Here is a 22,185-nt window from a genome sequence, read left to right on the forward strand (position 1 = left end):
TTTGCAATAATCGTAGCTCTGTGAAATATTAACAAAACAAATTTCAAGAAATATTTTCGATTTTTTTTTCATTCAAACAGAGTTTTCTTTGATTTGGAAGTACCAAATGTTCATTCAGATGTTCCGTATCCCAAGTTTCTCAGTCAGTTCTATCAGTATATCATATAATCACCGGTATATCACATAGAAATAATCAGTGATGAAGTCTATGATTTCAGAAAATAGTCTTCGATAAGTTGAAAATCAATAAGAAAACAGCTCAGCCTCACATATGCTGCTGCAGTTAAGTTTAACCCAGATAATCCTCTTTTCAATAATGTTATAGCCCAAAGGTTCAGAAATACATTTGCAAAAAAGAGAGTGGTTATTCCATTCTACGAGGGACTCAATCGATTCCTTTCCAACTCACTCCTCAATCGACCTGAAATTTTCAACACCTCAAACATTCCTAATCCCCCTCCATGGACCTTTTCAAGCATTAAAATTGAAAAACGGCTCGTTCAATTGGAGAAAAATTACACCAACCATAGTCTAATTCACACAACTATTGCAACAATTCGAAGACTGTATCCAAATATACACCGACGCATCCAAATCAGGAAGAGGAGGAGGAGGGGGCAACATTCACCAGTACTGCCTGCAATCACTCTTTGAAACTACCAGCAGAAATCACTGTGTTCTCAGGAGAACTTAATGCCATATGCAAAGCACTTGAATTTGCAGAGTAAAGCGATCATTCAAAATTCTTGGTAATTACCGACTCATTGAGTCCACTGGAGGCAATAACGAAGCTAAACCCAGAACACCCCATCATACTTCACATCAAACATAAGCTCCACTCAATCATTGAGAAAAGTAAACATATAAACTTTATGTGTGTTCCATCACATGGTGGAACACACATAAACAAAAGGGCCGACTAGCTGACGAAGGATACTATTACTAACCCACTCACAGATATTGAAAAAAGAATAGCCCACCCTGACCCGAAATCGTTTTACAAACAAATCCTTACTAATGTATGGCAACAGCAATGGAATAGCTCCAACTCTAAGTTATCAGCAATCAAACCATTGGTCTTACTCTGGAAATCACTTCCAAAAACGAGAAAATTGCAAGTTATCCTGTCACGTCTTCGACTAGGGCATACTCGCCTCACTCATGAATACATCCTCAACGGTAATAACCCTCCATCATGTGAAGTTTGTGACTGTACCATAAGTGTCAAACATATTTTATCTGAGTGTGCATCTTACTACAACAAGAGAATCGAGTAGTTGTTTACAGCTGATTCTCGGCCTCCCCCCACCACTATGACGTATTAATTGCTTTTTTTATTGGTTGTTGTTTGGTGAAGTTTTTTTGTTGTGCAGTGAAGTCAAGGCATTGTGACCTTGAAGTGTCTGGTGCATGGATCGTTCAGATTTTTTTTTCATATGAGATTTTGTGTGTTTATGTGTGTGTGTAGGAGAATGCACGGTACAGGGTTTCATCATGTGCTTGTTTGTCTATGTACAAACATACGTCTGCATACTTCGAAGATCCTCCAAGTAATAAATGCTCCATCGGTGTTAGGGCACCAAGTTAGTAGTGGAGTGACGTCACAGCAATAACCGTTCAACGGCTAGAGAGCGACATGTTCACTCCACGACGTGTGGCAGAGTAATGCGTATTCATCGGTCTGCCCTCACCTCTCCTGAAGCGATGAAGGTTCGCTCTAGCCCCGCTATCGATGGTGACACAACGGCAGCCGAGGACTGTTTGCCTAGCGTCTACCCTCTCCGAGACCGCAACGACCACTGCTTGCTCGTATATCGACATCTGTTATCGCATTCAGTTGGGAGGTAATCTTGGCGCATGTAGTTGAGAAGTGGGGTTGGCTATGACGTCTTGACGGGTCCTATCAGAGTGTATTTAAGAAGCGTACGAGTGTTGGCTATGTCAGTTTACATCAAGTGAGTTAGTGAGAACTATTATATAAAATGTATTCCTGTGACTGTGGTAAATCTTTCACTCGTAGTGATAATCTTCGTCGGCATCAGCTCCAGAGTTGCCAAGGAGGGCCTGCAGTGAAACGGGTGAGAGTGGATAATGCAACACCTATGTATACGTGCAATTGTTGTAATGTGACAATTCCTATGAGCCAAGTGAATTCTCACCGAAGAACCATGAGTCATAAAAATAATGCATGTGTTCAATTGTCTGACGGTGTTCAAATTATAACGAATGCATTCAATTGCCGCATTGCTACATACAGGGTGGAGAGTTCGATTGTAACCAGTGACTACATTTCATTTTTCAATAAGATTAGGCAGAAGGTCATTGAATTACTGGAATCAGCCATCAGGATCCATAAAAGCATCAAGGTGAATATGGAAGTTTTTGGGAATTATATTCTTCAGACTGATGATTCGAGGGACACGAAGTCATTTAATTCCCAAAATAAAATAGTGGACCAATCTTCAGATTTGAATGCTGTTTTTGATGGATTCCGTGATGTAATTGTGGCACAAACGACTGAGTTCCAGGATCGTGACTCAGGTATTTATTTTTTAAAAATTTCAATAAGATTGAATAGTAATATTTTTTTTTTTTATAATTCAGGTTGGACTTGTGAAAAAATATTGTTTCTCGAGGTCAACATTAATAAATACAGTCCACTGGAAGGACGTTCATATGTGAAGCTGCCTCAATGTATTCAATGGAAGAAAGCTGTTGTGAATGTTCGTAATGAAGATCAATATTGTTTCGCTTGGGCTATAACATCAGCATTATATCCTGCAGATAGTCGAGTGTCCGAACTTACGTCATATCCACATTTTTCCACTGTTTTAGATGTCACAGGTATGGATTTTCCGGTTAAAGTTAATAATAAGAGTATCGAAATATTCGAAGATAGGAATGATATTTCAATTAATGTTTACGGTTTAGAGAGTACATTTGAGAAGGGTAAAATGAAGTATGAAGTGATTGGTCCATTGCGATACTCACAGAGAAGACTCCGGAGACATGTCAATTTGTTGTTTATAACTGATGACTCCGGTAATGGTCACTATTGTTGGATCAAAGATCTTTCAAGATTAGTTTCTAATCAACTATCAGCTCATAGACAGAAAAAATATTTTTGTGACGGATGTTTGATATATTTTTCTGATGAGAGATTGCTTTTACGTCATAATATGTATGATTGTAATCACATTAGTACCACAACACCAACTACTAATTTAAAGATCAATAAATATGGTAGAATGGTTGCGGAAAATAAACTAATGTTTGAAAACTTTGAGAGGCAAATGAGGGTGCCATTTGTAGTGTATGCTGATTTTGAATCAGTGCTTAAACCGATTCATGTGAATGAGCCAAATCCTGGAAGTTCATACACGATTAAAACATTCAAACATGCCCCATATTCATTTGCTTATTTGATAAAGTGTTCATATAATGATGATTTGACAAAATTTGTTACATATAGGGGTGTAGATGCAGCTCAGAAATTTGTGAGTAGCATTGAAGATGATTTGAAAGAGATACATGAAAATCATCTCAGAAACCCTAAACCAATGGATACACAAACTGTCGAAGAAGAAGAACAGTTTGTTGCAGCCAGAACTTGTGGTATATGTAATAAAGCATTTACTGATGGTGACGTCAAAGTAAGAGATCATTGTCATGTCACAGGAAAGAAAAGATCACATGCCGCTCACTCGAAATGTAATTTAAATTTCAAAATACCAAACTTCATACCTATCATTTTTCATAATTTAAGTGGTTATGATTGTCATTTATTCATAAAAGAATTGTATAGGAATAAAGAGAAAGTTGATGTTATCCCGCAAACTAAAGAGAAATATATATCTTTCACGAAGCATCTCTTTACACACAGCTATACCGATAAAGATGGTGTGGTTAGGAAGAATTATCTCAAAATGAGATTTATCGATAGTTATAAATTTATGACTAATTCGTTGGAGAAGTTGGGTGCAAACTTGACCTCCGATCAATGTTTGGAGATGCACAAACATTTCCCACAAATTGAGAAATTCAATTTGATGAGACAGAAAGGTGTATTTCCATATAGTTTTGTTGATGACATTGACAAATTGAATTATCCATTACTTCCGACAAAAAATCAGTTTTATGACACACTCAATTGTGAACATATATCGGAAACTGATTATGATAGGGCTAGAAAAGTTTGGAATTTATTCGAGTGTCAGAATTTGGGGAATACTCTGATTTGTATTTGAAGTCGGATGTATTGCTACTATGTGATATTTTTGAAAACTTCCGCACCACAAGTTTAGAGATATATAACTTAGATCCGGCACAATATTACACTGCACCTGGATTATCATGGGATGCCATGTTGAAGTTCACTAATGTTGAATTGGAATTACTAACTGACATTGATATGATTCACTTTTTTCAAAAAGGTATACGAGGTGGAATTAGTCAATGTAGCGAGAGGAAACATATAGCAAATAATAGATTTTTACCCAATTATAATCCCAACGAACCTTCCACATTCATTACATATTTAGATGCAACAAATCTATACGGTCACAGTATGTCACAACCTCTACCAACAAGTGAATTTACATGGTTGACACCAAATGAAATTCTTAATCTCGATGTGATGGATGTGAGTACTGATAGTCCGTATGGGTATGTATTTGAAGTGGACATTCATTATCCACAAGAGTTGCATGATAAACATTCTGACCTTCCATTTTTAGTCGAAAAAATAATACCACCTCGTACACAATCGAAAATTCCCAAATTAATTCCAAATTTGAATGATAAAAGAAAATATATTGTTCATTATAGGAATCTACAGCAAGCTGTCAAAAATGGATTGATTGTAATGAATACACATAGAGTATTGAAATTCAAACAATCATGCTGGATGAAACCCTATATAGATCTTAATACTGAAATGCGTAATAGGTCTAACAACAAATCTGTTAAAGATTTCTATAAACTAATGAATAATGCGGTGTATGGAAAGACAATGGAGAATGTAGATAATCGAATTGATGTTAGACTCGTTACACATTGGGAAAATATAAAGAAAAATATAGGTGCCAGCACTCTCATAGCCAAACCAAATTTCAAAAATTGTTCAATTTTCACTGATAATTTCGTTGCCATTCAATTGGGTAGAGTGAAGGTTCATTACGATAAACCATTATATTTGGGATTTTCCATATTAGAATTATCTAAAACAGTCATGTATGACTTTTTCTATGGATGCATCAAACAACACTTTGATGAAAATGTCTCTTTACTTTACACAGATACCGACTCGCTCATTCTTAAAGTAAACACAGAAAATTTTTATGAATTCATAAAAACTAACATAAGTAGATTTGATACATCCAATTACAGTATAGTTAACCAATTCAATATTCCAGTAACAAGTTCAGTCTTGGGTAACTTCAAAGATGAATTTCCAAATGATCCAATCATGAGTTTTTATGGTACAGGTGCTAAAGCATATTATGTGAAATCTGTTGATGGTGAATTTAAGAAAGCCAAAGGGGTTAAACGATCTGTAATAAAGAATGAATTGACATGCGAAGATTATCAAAAAATCGTCGAACAAGGTGGTATGATATTCAGAAAGATGAATTCATTTAGAAGCGTGTTACATGATATGTATACTGAATTAAAAAATAAAGTTGCATTATCATATCACGATGATAAACGATTTATCATTCCGAATACTACCCACACTCTTCCTTGGGGTCATAATGATATTGAATTTTATGAAAACGATCCAAATGAGAACATTCGTTGGATAAGTAATATTATTCAACAATCACAATCTCAGGAGACTCCATTGGATCAATTGATTAATTTATTATCTGCCGAGATCAATGATTGAAATATCATTCAATATCTTCAAAACCGGAAAATTCAATATTGATATTTATGTAGCCATTTATAATTAATAATATATGATAGAAGTAATGTGATATTAATGTATTATGTATGTATGTATATGTATTACTGTAATGAATATAAAATGATTAAAATTTTATTTGTATTATTTCTATTTCCCTAATCAATTACTGCAATATATAGTATAATGTAAATGACAGAAATATCAGTTTGAAGAGAATCATCGTAGAGTGCACAATGTCTAAAACAATCGATAAGTTTGGTAGAAAAAGAAAATGGGGTGGTAATGTCATTCGAGGTCCTCCTGGGAATGGTTTTAAATTAACAAAAGATGGTCATTATGACATGCAAAGGAAAATATTGAAAAATACAAGTGAACCAATTGACAAGAGTGATTGTGTAACTGTATCATATCTTGAGGGGGAAATTAATGGAGCAAAGGAAGTTATACTTCTAGCCCTACAAGCTGCAATACAATCCACAATAGGCAATATTGCTCGGGACGCCCGGCAAGCATTTAACGATAAAATTGCAGAGGCTCGGATAACTTTCACTCGTAAATTTGACAAACTTACAAGTGATGTAGACATAAAAATGTCTGACATAACAGCGTCTACAAATAAAAAATTTGATGCTATGTCAAACATAACAGGGACTACAATGAAAAAGTATGATGTACTGGAACAGAGAGTTGAAGTATTGGAGAAAAACCATAAAGAAGTTTTGGAGAGAAACTATAAAGTCAGGCCATCATCATCAGGTGGACTGGGATATCCAGGACTGAACATTAATCCAAATCATAGAATAATACAACCAAAACCAAAACCAACTGATGATGTATTAATGGAACCAACATGGTGAATGTATTCCCTCGTTAGGTTAGGTTAATAGCTACGTTAGGTTAGCTGCATACTTACGTTAGGTTAGGTGTTAGGTTAGTATTCCCTCGTTAGGTTAGGTTAATAGTTACTGTAGGTTAGGTTAGGTTAGGTTAGGTTAGGTTAGGTTAGGTTAGGTTAGGTGTTCGGTTGCATAGCGGTAGGTTAGCGTACTAGGTTAGGTTACGTTAATACATACGATAGGTTAGGTGTTCGGTTGCATAGCGGTAGGTTAGCGTACTAGGTTAGGTTACGTTAATACGTTAATACGTTAGGTTAGGTGTTCGGTTGCATATTATGTTACGAACGCGCGCGCGAAGAGGGCGTAGATGTCTCTCCAGATGTCCCGCCTACCTGGGGCCGGAGGCCCCACCCACCTGGGCGGAGCCCAGGCAGTGGGCGGGGCCCGTTAGGGCCACGCCCCCCCCCCCCCCCCCCCCCCCCGTCGCCACCAACTTTTCGGATACCCCGCCCCTTTCCGAAGCCCCGCCCCCTTTCCGAAGCCCCGCCCCTCCCCTCCCCGAAGCCCCGCCCCCCCGACTCCCAACATTTGCGCATGTACACCCCTACCCTCATCGCGCATGTGCGCTCCCACCATTTTCCCACCGCTCACGCATCGAAGTCGATACCCTCCGGAGAGCACTCCACAACATTCAGTTCGAGAAGTCATCTCATCGAGAGCAGTCCACTCCACAACAAGGCAGTACGTTCCAACGACCAACTTGATATTTGAGTAAGTAAATTAGGAATGTTATTTTTTATATCAACTAACTTTGTATTATTTCTTCTTTTTCAGAATGGCAACCAATACACAGGAGGTGAATAATGCTGTGGCGTCTATTCTGCCGGTGTCCGCTGACCAGGAGGAGGCAGCATCTTCGAGAGCGGTGACGGTTGACCAGCCAACCACTTCGCGTTCGCGAGTTAGGTGCAGATCTTCTAGCCCTGACTTATTCGAGGAGGAGGAGGAAGTCAGGGCTGTGAAGAAGGTTTGCCAACGACCTGCAGCAAAGGTTGGTCCTATTTCAAAGTACCGAGCTACTTGCAATAGGACTAATCCTTATGCAGGTAGTTTTTCGACCTCTCGTAAGAGGGCCTCCACACCAGCAGCAGCACCAGCAGCAGTGGAAATTCCGAGGAGTCCTTCTCCGGAGTTGGTGATATTGTCGCCGTTGGTGACGCGACTACCACCGCTGCCAGCGACACCGGCGGATCCTGAGGTGTTGGTGCCACAGCCTATCGGAGAGGTTAGTGAAAAGATGAGTGTTTTTCTGCAGAGATGCAAGAAAGCAGAACGAGCTGCCCGATCTAGCGAGGCCGAGTTGGTTACCATGAAGCGACAAATGGCTGAAATGGATAACCGACGGAGGGAACTCCAAAAGGAAATGGCCGAAATAGATCGGAATTATGCATCTCTGCAGGAAAGGTGTAAAGCAAAGACCTCTTCGATAGAGCTGTACAAAAAAGTAGTGACAGTTATGGACACTCTTTTTGTAGATGAAGTGTAAATATAAGATTAGTTTTAGGTTAGTTAGGAGTATTTAATTATGGTAGTTTTAAGTTTATATTTGTTAAGTTTATATTGAATAAAGGAAAAGGAAGTGAAATAAAGGGTGTACACTGTTTTTTGGTTTGGTACACATTGAACAATGCGATGGTTGGAGCATTTTTCTTCACTTCCTCTTATTATCATTATTATTTTTTTATTTCAATTCCAAGTTCTTCTAGACAAATACCTCACATCAATTTTTGTGTTCTCTAATCACTTGTAAATAATTTCATGTGAAGAAAATTTAAAAAATAAAAAAATAGACATGTTTCATAGTGAAATCGACAAGTATATTTCATTTGTATTTTATCCATTCAAGTATCTCTTTCATTGAATATGTCTTATGTCACTTTGCAATTTACCCCTACTCATTGAATATGTCTTATGTCACACTACAATTTACCCCTACTCAATGTTCCACTCCTCTCCCACTCCCTCTCGAAAGTATAAAAGTAGAAATCATCTGATGAAACATTCAGTTGATCAGCTAGCATCGAGATGGAACCCGATTCAACCTCCGAACCCTATAGCTGCCCGGATCAGGGGTACAACTTCAATTACTGGGATAACAGCCAGGTACAGGTTGTCTCTTCCACCACGGAACCCCACAGTCCGCCATACGAATACCGGGATCACGACATCAGGATGCAAGTTCAGCATGTCACTGGCAGTGACGAAGGACACTTGGATGACTCGGAATATCCAGATCCTGACGGATGGTGGGACCCTGCTTATGATGACATTGTCCCAATGAGTAGCGACGACGACGATGATGACGACGACGACTCTGGTGATGATGCTGATGACGAGCTTGACGTTAGACGTCCTCCACCATCCCCTATCCTCATCGAGGATAGTCCTCCGCCATCCCCAATCCTAATCGATGATGATGTCCTCAATTCCGATGATGACATATAATCATCTACTCGTCCATCATTTCCTTTCCTTTCCTTCCACGGAGTACACACTTTTTGGTTGGTGTACACGAGGCACTGCGAGGCTGGGGCAGTGTCTTCCTCCCTTCCTCTCCCTCTTATTAGTTTTTTTTCCATAATAATCACTAGAATTTCTCCTAATAATCGCTCAGAGTTTCATTCTTGATGTTTTCGAATCTCAAACACTGTTCTACATTTCACCCCCTCCATTTCATTTCTTCCAATATAAATATAGCAACAATCCCAGTTCTATATCATTCTTCCACAATGTCGAGTACAGGACCCATCCAAGTACATGAAATAGATTCAACGTCTGATCATTTGAGTACAACCTTCGCTCAATTTCTGCAGCGAATCTATGATCTTCCTGATGATTTCGCAGAACGAGTGGAACAAGGTATTCAGGACGACATAGATGCTGTTGACGATAATAATGCGGATGATGTGATTAGTATATCATCTGATTCAGCTGATTATGACGACGACGACATCATGAGTATATCATCTGATTCAGATGACTACTATGAGGATGATATCATTAGTATATCATCTGATTCAGATGACGATACCATAATTATTGTTTCTGATGATGAGGAGCGTTAGTCCATATCATTGCATGGATTAATAAAAAAATAACAGCCCTTTTCAGGGCTACAATTAAAGACTGAAACAATAAAAAAATAGCTCTTTTCAGAGCTACCATTATACTTTCAAACAGAAACAGATTCATACCATTGTTAACATTATGTTAACATTATAATCTCAAACGAAATATATGTATGTGAAAGTATTCATCATTATATGCATATGAATGATTGACAAATGCCAACTTCAACTTTCATTTAAAGTAGTACTCATCATATGCATAGATATTCAATGACTATCAAATTCCAAATTTCGACTTTTCAGTCAAAGTAGTAATTTATTTGTCATATAATGTATAGATATTCAAAGACTAACAAATTTCCAACTTAGACTTTTATTAATCAAAGTATTCATTTGTCACATAATCTATGAATACTAATACAACTAACTACTGTTTGTGTGAATAATGTAGCCCTGAAAAGGGCTGTTGTTTTTTTTTTGACCAGTAGGTCCACGGTTATTGTGCCACAGGTTGGACATTATTACATATAATACATGTAGATACTCGGGTGAAGTTTGTTAGTGGCCTCTCGCAAGCTTCACACCAATTCTGTCCCATTTCCATAATTGAGACAGTGTTGTGGGTGTTGACATGGGCATACCACCCTCCATTATTGTTTCTATGCGAATAAAACCGAAAGCAGCACCAACATAGTTTTTTGTTCTCTCCATCTATTGTGCTGATCAATACGTATGCATCCAATGCACAATACAAATCCAAGGGATCTTCCAGTGTCTCACTGACATTGAGTGTTCGCATACCGATCCTCATAGCACCATCACCTTCAGTTGTGTCAGCTTCTATCCCTTCATCATCTCCTTCTTCATCCATGACCCTCTCAAACTCCATCACGTCATCATCTTCGTCGCTTTGGTTGGCCTCGTTTTCAACTTCGTCTATCTCATCTTCATCGACTCCAACATCTTCTGCTTCAACTATTACTTCCTCTAGCGGAACATTGACATCCTCATCATCTGATTCGTCTATCCAATTGTTTTCATCAACAGCAGCTATTCTATTTAATGCAGCATTTATTTTTGCAGAATTCATCTTGTTGTTGTTTGCTCACAGTTGTAGAGAGTGAATGAATGAACTCTAGGTTTGCAAGTCAACTTATATAGGAGGTGATGCGACTCCCACTTGACTCGTTTAGAGTGGAATAGTAGGAGAAGTTATCCCACTATACTTCCACATGATGTTGATTTGTATAAATAGAGATCGTAGGTATAGGAGAGAGCATTCAGAGTTTCTGTAAGTCATCTCTTTATATTTCTAATCGAATTAGTAAAATGCCGTTTCCAAAAGAGTGGAATGAAAAACCAAAAGTGTGTGTCTACCCAATGATGATTGCAGGGGCTATTGTGTGCTACTTTTGTCAAATAAGTAGACCTAAGGATTCAATCAATCCATGTACTGGTATGTGTAGTGATTGCGTGTTGCGGATTCAACTATCGCCTCCTTCTCATCCACCGAAGCGAACAAAATCGGATTATCGTCAACAACAGTTACAGTGTCTGAAGTGTTCCGAACCTATAATATTTAACAATATAGGTATCTGTAGAAATATTTGTGGTATCTGTGCTGCCGTTCCAACTCCACTGCAACGTTGTTTGCGTTGTGATACATATTCCATGAATTGTTGGAATCATGTATGCAATGCATGTAGAAGTACTTGGGATCTGTGTGAGAAGGTTGGTCAACTCTACCCCAATAGGAGAATCCATTTTTTTCAATGTTGGTGTTTGACGCACGAGCAACAACTATTGAGGAATAGAGTCAAAGAACGTTCCACATCCACAGAGACATATTAACATTTTTCATTTTTTATTATCGTTATTGTCCTCTATTATTAATAAATATATATATATTTTGAATTTATTTGTATTATTTTCTAACATTTAAAAATACATGCATGCAACACAAAGTTTTCCTCTTAAATGACAAAGATTGTTACATGCGTGAATAGTTTAGTGAGAGAGCGCATGTGCCAGTTGATGAAAGAGCGCATGCGCTAGTTTATTTTCTTCTATAAATGGTGAGGTCTCAGTAACATCATCACCTTTCCTATCCACATTCTATTGCTATCACATATCATTCCTCAGACCTTAATAATCATGAGCTCTATGCCGCTATTGATTGCTGAAGATGGTTCACCACTTGTTGATATCGATCAGACTGATTTTGAAAATATTCCAGTATTACATTTATCGAGTCAAGATTCGATAAATGATTTTGATATTAACGACTTCGTTAACTTTGCAGATGTGCCAGAACCAAATGAGCAAATTATTATTGAAAATCCGATCGTTTCGCAATTATCATCACTCAAACACTCTTCATCTACCCTTCCTCTTGGTGTTGATAAGAAATCTAGAACAATCAAGAGGAAGGTTACTAAGGCATCTTCATCGATTGTCACTGACTTTAAAGAAAAGAAAGAATCCAAAAGTGTTGTGCGACAGAAAAAACCCGCAACGAAAAGTGACAGATCGAAGAGGAAGCCAAAAGGTACTCCTAAAGAAATGAAGAGTGATTTGAAAGCTGAACCGCTATCTTCTTTCAGCCCCCTCCATCGGTTTGGGGAAATGAAAAGGAAAGCAAAATGCCGTCTTGTAAAGGCACAGATGACTATTGCTGAACTTGAAAAGAGTGAGCGAGCTATTAATGCTAATAATGAAACTCTTGAAGCATTAGATGCCAAGATTGCATTAGCGAAGGTTGAATTGGCTAGAATGTCTAAAGATGCTGATGAACTCCGTTCAAAAATTGGTAAAGATAAGCAATTCCATCAACGTTCGAGAATGCAAGCTCAGGCTGAGCTTGAGGAGTCGACTAAGCTTTATGAGACAGCATTATCAGTGAGAGATAATTGGCAAAAAGAGTTGGATACTGCATTTCAAAGTGACGGCGATTAGTTTTGGGAATGATAATGTGTTTTCAATATCGTGAGTTGAAAAATATAAGCGGGAATGGAGTATACAATTAATTTGGTTTGGTATACACAGAACATTGCGAATGGCTGGGGCAATGTTTACCGCTGCAATATTTTTCAGTTCACATACTTATAATTGAAATGAAAACAATAATGAACTTTAATATTACTTTATTCATAAAAGTCACTATTATATACATTTAAACCATATTTGATTCATCAATCCAAGAATTTTGTTCGCTAGGAAGGCCTAACCACTTTACATATACTTTATTTTTTCTTCTCTTCAACACCTTCTCAATCAGATATACGTCAGGATTCTCGGTTCGTAATAACTCTTCTTCGTAAAAACATCCTCTAATCGGCTGTTCATTCATATCTTCAAGATTATAAGTCGTTGGGATGGTTTTATTAATTTTAACAATCTTGAATAGCTCCGTGGTAAAATTCGCAGTGTAAGACTTTTCAAAAATATGTTTGTATTTACTTATACGTACAATATCATTTAATTGGAATTTGGGTTTACTTTGTCTTCCTCCAATTCCATTGATACCCTTGAATTTTAATTTTGTTGTTGAATCAACATTGATGGGTGCCATACCTATTGTACGATGAACTTTATTATTATATCTACTAGTTATAATTGGAAGAATATCAAGCCATTTGTGGTGACCTCTCATCGAAAATTCCTTGTAGAGCCATGCCTTTATTGTACGAATCACTCTTTCTGCTATAGCTGCCTTCTTTGTGCTAAATGTTGAATAATGATTGATATTATATTCTCGCATGAGAGATGAGAAGCTTTTATTGAAAAATTCTTTCCCTTGATCGCTTTGTATGTGTTTGGGGGAGTATTTGGCTTCTTTCAGTACATGTTTCATTGCATTAGTTACTGTACTACCTGTTTTATCTTTAACTGCTACAGTCCACAGATATTTGGAGTAACAATCTATCACTACAAGTATATATCGGTATCCTTCATTACTTTTTGCATAAGGTTGCAGTTCAGCTAAATCTATTTGCCATAGATCTGCAAAACCTTTGATGGTGGTTATTCTTCTACGAAAATTACGTCTTGCAGGTTTATGTAATTCATTAACAACTTGTCGTTTGACATCACTTATTTCATTAGTCATTCTATTTCAATATGATTAAAGAGAAAAGGTGATAATGTTACTGCATTGAATGATGATGTGACAGTGATCATTACATGTGAATATGTTAATATATTATACCTTCTTCACGTAATTCTTCAATTATTGAAATTATTTCATTATCATGTCCGGTATGTCCGGCTGACTTTGAAGCTACCAATAGTCGTAGGCGAGCAACTAACTCTTTCGGTGAATTCCAGTACACATAATTCACAGGTTTAGAATTATATATTTTCTCCATTTTCACTCGTTTGAGTGCTCCACCAATTTTACTTCTACTTCTTATTGGATATTGTCGTGAGTCTAATAGAGGTTTGATAACTTCACGAAATTTTTTAGAATTTGTATTTTTAAAACCATTCTTCAGATGATATTGTTTATATGGAGCATTCGTTATTTTCAATATTTTGGAATATACTTGACGAGTTTCTTCATTATCAACATCTTGTGGATTCTTCAAAAAAATCATATCATACAATTCTGGACTACCTGCGCATTCATATTTTTTCACTTTATTAGCATCCCAAAATGAAATGTTTCCATCTTTGAAATTTACCACTAGACTTCCCATTTTCAGCTTTTGTGTAATTGGATCCATACGTACGCCAAATGTTCCATCATATGCTGGATTTCTAGATTTTATATTATTCAAATGTTTCATCAAAACATCTTCACCACTTTCATTCATAACAGGTGAGATGTCAGGATCCGAGGAATCGATGTGGGACGATGATGGTGTTTCGAATAGAGTTGTTCTCATATCGTCTTGAAGTGTGCTCGTGTCACTATTCACAGATGATACACTACCAAAAGATTGTTTTCTTCCTATTGGAGTACTCATGGGATAATTTGAAGTAGATTGAACAGTTCCATGATTTGGTGATAACACTGGTGATTTAGAAGTAGCGTTTGATGATAAAACATTCAATGGTTTCATTATGGGCTCATACAATCTTTCAAGTGTCGTACGATTTTCAATATTATCATTCTTGATAGAGTTGAATTTCTGCCTGACAGCTTCTGTTGTCTCTACTAGTTGACGTTTCAAATTTATTTCATTGTTTTTATTTTCAGGATCTTTTTTTGTATTCATAATGCCCTTTTTTTTGAATTAAAGCTTAATTCGTTGGTGAAGTGACCACTACAATATTCAGTGATCGAATAAGTTCCAAAAACAAGATCATGGGTATATAAAACTATCGAATCCTTTGCGATATCTACCTTCATCTATTTTTCTATCCTTATCAATGACTAGAAATCCATATTGGTCCTCCCAGCATTTAACACACATCAATTGGAATTGTTTGAATGTTACATCGGGTGAAACATGATCTGAATAAATGTGATGTAAATTCGTCTCATCTTGTTTGAACATTATAATGAAATTGGTATTGTCACGCACTAACTGTTTGGGTACCCGTGAATATGTCTGTGCTAGATAAAAACAATCAACATCCTTATGACGTCCCATACAGAAATATGATCTAATAATATCTTGCTTTTCACATATTACATCATCGAAAATGAAAACAGAATTAGGCTTAGCGTCGGAGGGTTCCACTATTTCTGCATTATTGCTGAATGTATAAAAACCTAATCCTTTTATAGGTTCCAAAACACTTCGCAAGTACTGATATTTAGGTTGATTGAGTGATTTCGAATAGAGATACACATTTCTAAATCTCAGTCCTTGTGGATGTGTTAATAGTGATATCATTGCATTCGTCTTTCCACAATTTGAAGGTCCTATAATGAGTCCTCGAACTGATGATGGAAGTAGTGGACCATGTCTGAATACCCTTTGTCCATTCAATCCACAACCAAATTTCTCATCTAGATTATCTACAGCAAACTTTTCTTTCTGTTTTACAATGCGCATCGTGCCGTGGTTGGAGACTATATAAATGTTATTAGCTTATTCATTTCAATGTGTACCATCAAACGATACGGACGTATTGAAAGTGATCGTAAAATTAAAAGAGGTTGTGGTTTTGTTAATGATTTAATAAACAAACTTCCTTTCGAATTACATCTACCGGAGGTTATCAATACTGTGGACCGGGTACAAAATTGAAACAACGTTTAGCTCGTAACGACCCTGGAATCAATAAATTAGATATTGAATGCAAAAAACACGATATTCAATATTCTAAGCATCCATCCGATCTTGCAGCAAGACATTTAGCCGACAAAGAACTTGAATACAGCGCTTGGGATAGGGTTAAATCGAAGGACGCGAGTATTGGGGAAAGAGCAGCTGCATTACTTGTCACCAACATTATGAAAGCGAAAAGACATATGGGCATGGGTTGTAGTACCAATAAGAAAAAATGTAAGAGGAAACAAACGAAGAAAAATAAAATTAAAAAAGTTGCATTTGGTGCTGGGATAGTCCATAAAGTGCGAAATGTATTGAAGAAAGCTGGTGGGAATCAATTTGTGACGAATAATAGCAAAAAAGCTATCACTGTGGCATTGCAGGCGGCACGTAAATACCTTAAAGCTGCCGGTGGAAAGAAGAAAATCCGCACACCACGCATAATTCCTGTTCCCAAGATCGGTGGACTTTTACCATTGATACCAATTTTTGCTGGACTATCCGCACTAGGAAGTTTGGCGGGAGCTGCTGCTGGTATTACCAAGGCCGTGAATTCGGCAAAAGCCAGCAGAGCGGCTTTAATGGAAGCCAATCGTCACAATAAAACCATGGAGGCTGTAGCATTAGGCAAACGCGGAAGTGGAATATATCTCAAACCATACCGTAAAGGTTTAGGACTATATTTAAAACCATACAAAGCCACAAACAAAACAAAAAACTAATTGAACCCCTACCTCAGAGGCCTCTTACTGATCTCGATCTCAGTTATTATGCACAAAAAATGAAAATTCCACATTTTCGTGGTGTTTTTATGCGTGATAGATTACCATCTTCAGGTCCAAAACAAAACGAGACAGCTATTGTTAATTTAGATGGAATAAGTGGACCAGGAACACATTGGGTGGCATATAAAAAATGTGGGAAAGAAGTCACATATTTCGATAGTTTTGGAGATCTACCCCCACCATTGGAATTGACTCGATTCTTTCGAAAATGTTCGAATGTAAAAATCAAATATAACTATGATCGACAACAGAAATTTAATACAGTTCTCTGTGGTCACTTGTGCTTGCAGTTTCTCTCTAAATAATTTTCCAAATAAAAATGGATTCAACACCAAAACTGGATCGGGAGGCTATCAAGGGAATGGGGTTTTCACTTAGAATGTTTTCAAAATATGGTACCTTGAAAAAAATGGATAAAGTGATGCTTGCAAATATGCCTAAGGAAGTGATACTTGCATGTGTTGCACATGAGATTGCATATGTTTGGGAAAAGTTGCCTAAGCATCTGCAAGATGACATCGATATAATGAAACATAGATATTGTTATGAGCACCACCACCACGATCAAAATTCAGAATCGGATGTTAATGACGGTCCTATACCTCGGAAATCTATGTGTTGTATTTGTAATATAGAGGATGTGAATATTGGTATCAATAAAAATGATACTTATTACAATACAACACCTTCCAAAAAGTGTAAATTGTCTCAAATGTGCTGTTGCTGTGTACAATAATAAATTGAAATGTGTTTCAAAATATTCATCAGTCATGTCACGAAAGTTCGAGCTACAAGCTGTCGGGACAAGTGTCTTGAGTGCGGATTTTTTTCCACCAATTGAATTGGATAGGAACAGTCGTTATGGATTAGGACTTTTGGGATTCTATGGATGCAATACAATCAATAATATAACTGAAGCTAATAACTTAGTTAGTTTTAGAATCAGTAATGACAACTCATCGATACCCCAAAAGTTGACAATTGAAATTCCATGTGGTGCTTATGAAATAGAAGAGATCAATGCCGTCATACAGAAACATATCATGTTCAGATTGTTTCATGATAAAAAACCAAATGATGTCGTTGCAGATGATATTTTCTATCTACACGCCAATAATAATACATTCAAATGTGAAATGCGATCCAAATATGAAATTGATCTGACACATCCAAATTCAATAGCAGAAATGATGGGGTTCGCTCATGAAATATTTCCACCAAATCAGATACATGAATCATCATTACCAATAAACATTACAACTGTGAGACTTATCCGCTTAGATTGCAATATAATATCTGGTTCATATATAAATGGTGAAGAATCCCACATTCTTTTCTCATTCGATATTGATGTTGAACCTGGCTACAATCTTACTAAAGAACCACACAGTATTATATATATGCCTGTCAGTCCAGAAGGTCGTCAATTGATTCACAACATTACAGTGCGTATTTTGGATGAAAAAAATAACCTTATCGATTTTGGAAGTGAAGAAGAGATTTTCATTATTTTGGAATTGAAGAAAATCGAATAACTGTTGTTATGGGTTTCATTTATAATAGACAAAATCGCATTGAACAATCCCAAACGAGTTGCACTATCAAAAAGAAAGGTGTGCATAAAAAGAAGCTCATTCCACAAGTGTATGCTAAACAGTTAGCACATAACGCTCTGTCTGTGAGTGATCTTAAATTTTTGAAATCGATTGGATTGAAAGTGAGAAAATAACAATGGTGCTCGAAACAAACAATGAAAAGTTGAATATATTCAATGAACCAGTGCTCGATCATTCTCTCATAAGTTTACATGAGCACACATATAAGCCCTATGGATCACCGCTATTCAGGAATTCGGATGAAATCAGAATTGCAATCAATAATCAAGATGTTATACTAGATATTGCCGAGAGCTTCATTTACATAGAAGGTAAATTCACCCCAAAGATGTAGCGAAAACATGCTATCTCTCGAATAATGCAATTGCATTTCTCTTTGACGAAATTCGTTATGAAATGGGAGGTGAACAAGTGGCTGTTGTTAGAAAACCTGGGATAACATCTACAATGAAAACCATGATATCATTTGGACAATCTCATGCTAACACATTATTGACATCTGGTTGGGGACTTTCACAATTGAAGCAAGATATCTTGGATACAAACAGTCATGTTTTTAGTGGAAAACTACCACTGAAATATTTGATGGGTTTTGCTGAAGATTACAACAAAAGTATCTTGAATGCCAAACAGGAATTGATTTTGATTATCGCTCGATCATTCAAAAACTCATATATAGGTGAGGTTGATGCTGATTTGGAAATAAATAAAATCGAATGGAAAATAAGGCATATTGTACCAGATGATAAACACAAGCTCAAACTTTTGAGTAGAATAAACAAAAGCGGTCTGAATGCCAAAATCAAGTTGGCGTATCGTATGTGGGACCTCTATGAACTACCATCATTACGTGGGACTTCTTCAGACATATGGGCCATCAAAACAACTAACGCATTGGAAACTCCTCGTTTTGTCATCATCGCATTCCAAAGTACTACCACATCTGAAGATAGAACACAAGATATTACAAAATTCACAACTGCTGATATCAATAGTATTCGAGTATACTTGAATTCTGAAGTTTATCCATATGAGCGTTGGAATTTGAATTTCGATAAAAAACTTGATGCTCCTGCTTATTATGCTTTTGAGAGTTTCCAGCGAAGTTATTATGATAAAGATATGAGTGAACCTCTGATGGACATTGGACAATTTAGAGAGAATCCACTATTCGTCATCGATTGTTCCCATCAACCGAATGCAACAAAATCATCAACTATTGATATAAAGATTGAGTTTGAGACGAGGAAGACCAAGTTTCCAGACAACACTAAAGTATATGCATTAATTTTGCATGATACAGTTTTAACATACAATGCATTGGATGGTTCAGTTCATAGCAGATATTGACACTTTTTTTTCACTCTATCATGTACTGTTTTATGATCTTTTTTTTTTTTATTTGTAACTGACTTATATCATGTATTGTATTTTATATCATATTTATTGTTTTGTAATCATTTTCTATTGTATTTCATCAGATTTAAATAAATAAAACATGAAAATAATACAAAGTTTTTTATTTGACATTATTTATGATTCACAGGAACATACAGACTATCTAAAATAACTTCTTCCTCATAATCATCATTTTCGCGACCATCTTCAATTTCCTCTCGATTTTCATCATTCAATTCAAAGTGATGAATAATCCATTCTGGCAAGTATGGTTGGAGGCTATACAGGAATCTTCTTAGGTTCAGTTCAATCATAACCTCACAAAGTTGCCACAATTCCAATTCATTATCCAAAAATTTGTTGCAAACTTCTGCACCACTCCAATAGTTCTCAGCATCACGAAGGCATAATTCGATTTGTTTTTCATCATAGCATACACTCATATCATAAACGCTTGCATGTTCGGCTCCATCACCCAACACCTTCAATTTAGACGACAAATGTTGAACCGATGATTTGAGATCTACAATATCGACCCAATCTTGACTTGCGTACTGCATCCACATCTTTAAATGGTGGAACTGAAATCGAACAAAAAAAAAAAAACAATAAGCAACCTCCAATTTTTCAGTGATATAATACTCACATTCCCATTTTACTTGTAGTTACAAAGTGAGTGTATTCAACTAAGTTAGTAATGTTTATATTTCCATATAATTATCATCTAATATATGAATATTAATAAAACAATAAGAAATTCATTATAATTACTATTATTATTCAATCATATTGAATTTGACTAGAGTTATCGTTTTCACACCAAAAAAAACTTTGTAAGCTATGACCTAAAGAAATTCACTATAAATTATTACTATTATTCAATCATATTGAATTTGACTAGAGATCGCGTTTTCATGCCAGCAAAACTTTGTTGGCTCTGTCCTAAATACATCATCGTATATTTACCACCTGATGAGTTGATACAAGATATATCGTCATCACTGAATTGCAACGAAATACGTTTTGGTAGCCATGTTTTAAATAATTTATCATTGCTCACATCTTGCAAAGTTAATAAAATTGATTTACCAAATCGTGTAGAATAAGTTGACATATTTTTAATTATGTACACTTCATCAATTGGCAATGATGATAAGGCCTTTTGCTCTAGTATTTCAACCTCCTGTACAATCAAATTATTAATTTTATTCAAGTCTACTTTTGAAACGGACATGATGAAAATATATATGAAAATATAAACAATTTCCAACAGACAAATACACTCACCGTCTTCCTTCTATTACGAACTGAATAACACTCTACCAATTGCTAACTGCTGCAGATATATTCGTCTACTGATTTCATAGTGTGCCAGGCATTTCTTTTATATTAAACAGTGTGAGTCACCCCCACCATGAAACCGTGAAAGATTCACATTGCTAGTTGCTATCCACTAGAGATGCCTGACGTCACAGCCAAGCCCATCTCCCAACTTGATGCGATAACAGTTGCCGGTACGAGCAAGCAGTGGTCGTTGCGGTCTCGGAGAGGGTAGACGCTAGGCAAACAGTCCTCGGCTGCCGTTGTGTCACCATCGATAGCGGGGCTAGAGCGAACCTTCATCGCTTCAGGAGAGGTGAGGGCAGACCGATGAATACGCATTACTCTGCCACACGTCGTGGAGTGAACATGTCGCTCTCTAGCCGTTGAACGGTTATTGCTGTGACGTCACTCCACTACTAACTTGGTGCCCTAACACCGATGGAGCATTTATTACTTGGAGGATCTTCGAAGTATGCAGACGTATGTTTGTACATAGACAAACAAGCACATGATGAAACCCTGTACCGTGCATTCTCCTACACACACACATAAACACACAAAATCTCATATGAAAAAAAAATCTGAACGATCCATGCACCAGACACTTCAAGGTCACAACGCCTTGACTTCACTGCACAACAAAAAAAAACTTCACCAAACAACAACCAATAAAAAAAGCAATTAATACGTCATAGTGGTGGGGGGAGGCCGAGAATCAGCTGTAAACAACTACTGAATCGAGTACGACATCCCCTCTTCAATTGAAGCAGCGTTAGGACAAAATTGTAACTATGAAAAACTAATTGCCTTTCTAAGACTTATAAAGCTGCTGCACCGTATATGACATTTATTGTAAGAAATCAATACTCTTATGAAATTTGAATTGTCGCTAATAACCCTTGAGGTTGATGCGACATTAAATAAATGTAAAAAAATATACAGTCGAACGAAGCAAGTATAATCTTGG

The 22,185-nt window shown here is 36.7% G+C and overlaps 1 protein-coding gene across 1 annotated transcript; it reads left to right on the forward strand.

Moving 5' to 3' along the window:
• Positions 1–1,279: 1,279 nt before the first annotated feature.
• LOC141485775 (uncharacterized) lies at positions 1,280–8,440 on the forward strand. Its single transcript, XM_074183241.1, has 2 exons — positions 1,280–7,515; positions 7,579–8,440. Exons 1-2 carry the CDS (start codon positions 7,364–7,366, stop codon positions 8,288–8,290), a joined length of 864 nt encoding a protein of 287 aa, XP_074039342.1. The 5' UTR covers positions 1,280–7,363; the 3' UTR covers positions 8,291–8,440.
• The last annotated feature ends 13,745 nt before the right edge of the window (positions 8,441–22,185 follow it).

Source organism: Leptinotarsa decemlineata, unplaced genomic scaffold (assembly GCF_025532065.1).
Source record: "Leptinotarsa decemlineata unplaced genomic scaffold, Ldec_3_MD MMD2_tig00026336_RagTag_RagTag, whole genome shotgun sequence".
Classification (NCBI taxonomy): Eukaryota; Metazoa; Arthropoda; class Insecta; order Coleoptera; family Chrysomelidae; genus Leptinotarsa; species Leptinotarsa decemlineata.

Bases quoted from the DNA above. Each gene is read 5' to 3' on its own strand.
- LOC141485775 (XM_074183241.1), top strand. From the start codon at position 7,364: ATGTGCGCTCCCACCATTTTCCCACCGCTCACGCATCGAAGTCGATAC. The intron at 7,516-7,578 runs GTAAGTAAATTA...CTTCTTTTTCAG, and splicing joins ACGACCAACTTGATATTTGA to AATGGCAACCAATACACAGG.